The sequence below is a fragment of the Aspergillus foveolatus genome (assembly GCF_047715535.1).
Source record: "Aspergillus foveolatus strain CBS 279.81 unplaced genomic scaffold BDW70scaffold_264, whole genome shotgun sequence".
NCBI classification, from domain to species: domain Eukaryota; kingdom Fungi; phylum Ascomycota; class Eurotiomycetes; order Eurotiales; family Aspergillaceae; genus Aspergillus; species Aspergillus foveolatus.
The window spans coordinates 1-6255 of NW_027396328.1; the positions used below are offsets into that span (position 1 = coordinate 1).

The following is a 6255-nucleotide window of genomic DNA, read 5'->3' on the forward strand; positions in this document are numbered from 1 at the left end:
CGAAGCGCTTGTAGAGTTCTCCCAATCTCGTCATTTCCCGCGTCGATCCTCACTGCTTACCGACCCGATATGTCCAGAAGAGTTCTAAAAGGCGCGGCCAAACGCGCGCGCGAGGCTAAGCATGCCCGCGACGTCGCTAAGGCTAAGGTCTGGAGCCGCCCCGGCTCCGAAACGGTACCGAGCTAACCTCAGATATAGGTCGTCGAGGACGTAATGGAGCTGGCCAATCCGTCTCTTCCTGTAAGCTGGGGTATATGGCATCTGACATGTGCAATGCTGATTTTGTGATAGTCTCGTTCCTCTTCTTCTCGCAGCCCGACCCCCTCTGGCTCTGGCCTTCCTTACAGTGCCGACAGCAGCTCGCCGATTCCGTCTCCCCTTTCGTCCGGAAACCCGGTTATTGTTGGCCCTTCGCGGTCTTCGTCGCCTACTCTTGATCCCTTCGAGCCCGTAAGTCCTCCCGGGCTGAGGCCGTTCCGGTTGCGAATCGACTCCGTATGCTGACTTCCTGGAGACCTGCCTTCGCTGCGCGAAGAGTATTTGGCGTCAAAAGACGGTTATCAAGGATGGCGAGGTGAAGATCGAGTATACTGGCCCGCATGCGTGTGAGAGGCCCGTGGGCTGTGCCTGCCTTTACTGTAAAGGCAATAAGGACAGCTGCTTGCCCCTGCCTGCCTGTATGCGGCATGATGTCGAGGTACTCCGCAGCATGACTGCTGGCCCCGAAGCTTATGCTGCTCAGAAGAAGTTCGAGAAGCAGGCTACGGACTGCCAGCGGACCTACGCCAAGGTGCCGCCGGAGACTCGAGCGATCATGAATTTGAATGAGACTATGAGGGAGCTTCTCGATCAGCTCCGCGCTAATGCTGGGTTGCCTCCGAGTAAGGCGGACGAGGGTTGGTCTGCTGTGTGGACAAAGAATGTTTTTCCCTAGGGATCTCTTGTTTGGCGGCCGGCCCGCCGTAGCTAATTTGTTCGAAATGGACCTGTTGATATGCTGTGCAGCTCGGAGCCTTGTAGGCTATAGATCGGTGGCGATCCGTTAAACCTCCAAACCCTGTGGGAAAAAGGAGGAAGGTAATCGCCCCCTCGCCGGTCTTGTACAGCAATGCCAAAAACCTTGTAGGACAAAAAGACAATTACTGCTTTCTTCTAGACCGGCGGGGTTTCGGAGTCGATCCAGCTGCTTTCCTGTACTCAGCAATAGCCTCTTTTGCATTCTTGAGGTTTGATATTGGCTCCCACGAGTTCTCATAGCTAGGGTAACCTTTCCATTTCACCAAGAATTCATGCCTGCCATATATGCGTCGTTCTCCGACAATGTCTTCAACTTCCCATTCTTCTTCGCCATCGATTAGCTCAGCGGTTGGCCGGGCTTCCTCCTCCCCGGGTCCGGCTCGCTCGGTGTAAGGCTTCAGGAGAGAGACATGAAATACTGGATGAATTTTCGACTGGGCATAAGCGCCAGTGAGCCGGAGTCTATACGCTTGCTTGCCGACCGCTGCCTCTATTTCAAAAGGACCGTCGTACTTCTGGTCCAGCTTCTTGCTGGGTCGGACTGTGCTGATGTTGCGTAATGATAGCAGGACTTTTTGGCCAACATGGAACTGTGTTGGGCGATGCTTCTGATTATAATATCGTGCCTGAGCTTCCTGAGCCTTATCGAGATTGTCCTGTAGCTGCTCGCGAAGCTTTTCCAGATGGCTTAATCTTTCCTCCAATGACACGTGCGATATTCGTTCTCCCAAGTTTTCGAGGCCAGGTATTGCTGGCTGGGTTCCTCGGGCAGCCATAAAAGGCGTGAATTTCGTCGAGTCGTTTTTGGAGTTGTTGTATGCAAACTGCGCCATAGGGAGCCAGAACACCCAATCATTCTGTTGGACATTGCAGTAAGCTCTCAGATATGCTTCCAATGTCTGGTTCTGGCGTTCTGTTTGCCCATCTGTCTGCGGATGAAAAGCTGTACTAAGTCGACGTTTAATCCGCAACGCCTGGCAGAAGTCTGTCCAATACTTGCTAGTAAAGAGGGAGCCTCTGTCGGTAACTAGGCTCCGAGGTGCCCCCGTTTCGCATACAATGTGCCTGATGAAGATGTCAGCGAGCTGTTCAGCATTGATTTTACCTGTGGTTGGGATATATCTGGCTTCCTTGCTGAAGCGGTCAACCACCACGAGGATAGCATCATGTATCCGTCCTTCATCAGCAGAAGGAGGTAAGCTGACAATAAAGTCCATGGCCAGGTCCCTCCATGGCTCATCTGGTACAGGAAGAGATGTCAACCTCCCCTGCGGCATCTGCCTAGGAGCCTTGGACTTCTGGCATATGGGGCAGCTTCTAACATATTGACGAACTTCTTCGCCTAGGCCCTCCCACCAGAACTTTCGCCTGATAAGCTCAATGGTTCTGGCATGGCCATAATGGCCAGCCCAGGGATCGTCATGATGCACCCGCATAATCTCATGCCTAATTGCTGGCATGGGAGGTACGTAGATGGCTTCCTTATAAAGCAGAACACCGTTCTCCTTTCGCCAATCTGCGATATAGGAGGTCGGCCCCGATCCTAATGACGATTTCTCCTCGTTCAACTGCTGACTTATTTGACTCGCACGGGCGTCCCCGCGCTGAGCCTCAATCAGTTTCTGTCGGAGGGTGGTCGACACCGGACCGGCGGGCGTCTCTCCCCTAGCTGCCTCCACAGCTAGCACTCTGAGGGTCAGTAGTTCCGGACCTCCTGACACCTCCCCTGGACCTTCTTTTGGAGGGGTAGCTAATCCCTCCGGAGGCGACTCGGCCTCGGTCCGACACCTGTCTGGGCGGCCCAACTTCTTCTGCAGGGTTGGTAACAACCCCACGTTGTGCTCCTTCTCCCCAGACTCGTAATCCTGCCGCCTCGACGGCGCGTCCGCAGGATTATACCTGCCTGGCCTGTATTCGATTTCAAAATCGTACGCTGCCAGCAGCTCTGCCCAACGGGCCTGTCGTTGGTTCAAGACCTTCGTCTTGAAGAAGTAACGCAGGTTGTTATGATCTGTCTGTACGCGTATGGAATGCGGAGAGCCCTCTAGATAGTGGCGCCACTCCTTAAAGCATTCGACAATTGCAAGCAGCTCCTGATCATGTACCTCGTACCTCTGCTCTGCGCCATGGAGCTGTCGGGAGTAGAAAGCAACAGGCCTCCATCGCTTCCGCTCCCTCCCCGCTGGCGTCTTTTCAATCTCTAGCTGTGCTAGAATGCCAGCAATGGCGTATCCTGATGCATCCGTGATCAGGAGGATAGGCCTTTCAGGGTCAAAATGCCGGAGGACCGGTGGCTTGGTGAACATTGCTTTGGTCTCCTTGAATGCCTCCCGGGCCTCCTCCGGAAACTTGAAAGGACCCTTCTTTCGTCCCTTGACCATCCCCTTTAGTAGGTTGGTCAGCGGCTGCGTTATCCGCGCATACTGGGGAATAAACCGCCTGAAGTAGTTTGTGAAGCCCAGGAAGACCTGAACGTCATGGTAGGTCTTCGGCTCTGGCCAATCAGTTACGGTCCGGCTCCGCTCCGGATCGATTCTGACCCCGCCCCGGCCCACAATGAAACCGAGGAACTTCACTTCTGTTCGATGGAACTCGCATTTGGACAATTTGGCATACAGATTGTGGCTTCGAAGTCGTTCAAGGACCCCCTTGACATGCCGCTCATGCTCTTCTTCCGTGCTGGAATAGATAAGGATGTCGTCCAGGTAAACAACACAAAAATCGTCTAACGTTTCCTTCATAGCAGTATTGATATACGACTGGAACGTCGCTGGCGCATTTGTTAAACCGAACGGCATGACCATGTATTCGAAATGGCCGTACCGCGTCCGGAACGCCGTCTTCCACTCATCGCCCCGTTTAATACGGATGCGGTGGTAGGCATCGCGAAGGTCCAGTTTAGTAAAGTATCGCGCGTTTACCAGACGATCCATAAGCTCGTCAATACGCGGCAACGGATATCGATTCTTGACAGTTATGGCGTTAAGGCCCCGATAGTCAACGCAGAGCCGAAGGGAGCCGTCAGGTTTTCGTACAAAAAGGACGGGTGCACCTGCAGAGCTTTGCGACGGTCTAATCCATCCCCGTTGCAGCATCTTGTCAAGATACTCTTTTAGTGTCTTTAACTCATGTTGGGAGAGGCTGTACAGGGGCCCCCAGGGGGGCATCTTCCCTTCCATTATTGGTATCTCGTGGGTGACCGCTTCCCCTGGTAACTGGGCTGCGCCCTCCTCGGAGAACACCTTTGTCCAGGCTTCGTACTGCCGGGGTAGGACCGGTTCCGATACGCTGCCAGACTCCGGCTTGTACATGACCAGCAGTACGGGGTTATCTTTCATTGAATAAAGGAACTTCGAGGGTTTCTCCATCATGGTCTTTGGATCCTGATGTCGCCAACGCCAGCGCCCGGTGGATAGAAGGATGTCCGGGTCTGCCTGGGCCAGCCAAGGCCGTCCTAAGATAGCCTGGTATTGCGTCGGGGCTATATCTATGATATAGAACATGATGTCAAAGGTTCGAAGTTTTCGAGCAGAGTCAAACACCTGCACCTTGGTGACGAGCGTTCCATAACAAGGTGCCGTCTCCCCGTTGGCGTACCGGACGGGTTGCGCCATAACAGTTTTGTCCGTAGGGATACCTTGTTCAATAAGATACCTGTAAGAGATGAAATTTGCATTGGCTCCAGTGTCTAGCAGCGCCTTGAGAAGCTTGTTAGAGCCATTCTGGTGTATTTTTAGGCTTGCAAGAATGGGAAAGGTTGGAGTCTCGTTTGGGCGGCGCAATATCAACAACTCTGGAGCCGTAAATTCCTATTCTTTGGCTTCTGTCTTCTTCTCCGGTGTCTCTTTGGAGCGACAGTATCTAGCCTGGTGCCCTGGCTTGCCGCATTTAAAACAAAGTCTTTCTTCTCTGCGGCGGTCGTGCTCTTCTTTTGACACCTGGTTTTCTTTCTTCTTGCCCTTTCGGGGTTTGTGGTTCGATTGTCCCTTATTCTTGTTCTTAGCGGAGACAGGTGGTTCCTCCGAGCCCTCGATTCGGCGCCGTTTCACCTGTGGTTGGGGATTATTCCCCTCCGATTTGTCTCCAGGCCTCTTGTTGTCGGCCTTTCGAGTGGCTTTGGCTTCCCGTTTAATAATAGATTCGAGCCGAATCGCCTCCGTTTCGACCTCTTCAACAGTCTGGGGTGGATGCTTCATACGCGTCATGTGCCGCCGGTATTCCTTGTCAAGCGTTTCAATGAGTACTTGAGCATGGAACAAGGGCTCAGTAAAAAAAGGCAACACTTCCATGTACTGGTTCATCCATTCCGCAATAGGGCGTCCTTCCTGTCGCTCGTTTAGCAGGCGAAAGGCTGCTCGGTGGCCCCGATCAGCCTCCGGATCGACCCAGAAGCGCATAAAGGTCTTGAAATCCTCCCAGGAGGGTTCTCTAGTCATGCGCTTGATCTTGGAGCGCCAACGGCGTCGAGCGTCTTCACTAACATGACTGGTGCCGAGAAGGATCCGTTTTTCGTCCGTTTTATATCGGTTCGGCGCCCCAATAAAGCGGTCCTCGAGGTCTAGGAGAAAGGTTTCAAGCTTGGTAGGATCTTTTTCTTTGAAGATAGAAATCTCGCCTGCCTTGACCTCCGATTCTGGGGTTTGTTTTATCAAACTTTGTTGGATGAGCGCTGTAAGCTTCTGATAGAATTCTTCCTTTGCTAATGACTTGTTTTGAGGTCGGCGTCGCACGCGCCGGGGCTGCTCTGGCTCCGAATCGCTTCCGGAGCTTGAGTCAGAGCTTGAGCTACCAGGGGGGTTGTCAGGGTTCCCTGGTGTACGGCCCGCGTGCTTGGGCGCAGCTGATGCGGCGCCGGTCATAACCCGTTCCGTTTCTGGTCCAATCGGGAGCAGAGGGGTTTCAAGGGAGCGCGATGGGTACAGATGGTGGCCGTCTCCTATCTGGGTGGATGGGTAACCCGTCATGCCTTCCCCGAGATCCTCAGGGTCGCTGTTGTCCGAGGCGCCATGCGCTGGTAGAATTCGTTTGCCAAGGGTTGGGTGTCTAGCCACACGAGTACGCGCTTGAGTCTGAGAGTCAGGGACCCCTGCCGTACCGGAGCCGGTTTGGGTTCCTGCGCGAGAGGAGTTCCTGGTTAATACCATAGTCGCGGTCGATCGAGGATAGCTAGGTGCAAGCAATCCTAACTGTAAGACGTGCTCTAACGTCGGGGTTCTCTAGCTACAACGAAGCGATGAC

General features: G+C 53.6%; 1 protein-coding gene across 1 annotated transcript; it reads left to right on the top strand.

Annotated features, from left to right (window-relative positions):
• Positions 1 to 69: 69 nt before the first annotated feature.
• BDW70DRAFT_165247 (uncharacterized protein) lies at positions 70 to 934 on the top strand (the record flags this gene model as incomplete). The annotated part of the gene is made up of 4 exons (XM_073741693.1): positions 70 to 147; positions 199 to 240; positions 292 to 450; positions 515 to 934. The coding sequence occupies 4 exons, from the start codon at positions 70 to 72 to the stop codon at positions 932 to 934; spliced, it is 699 nt and encodes a 232-aa protein (XP_073590467.1).
• Between the last annotated feature and the right edge of the window lie 5321 nt (positions 935 to 6255).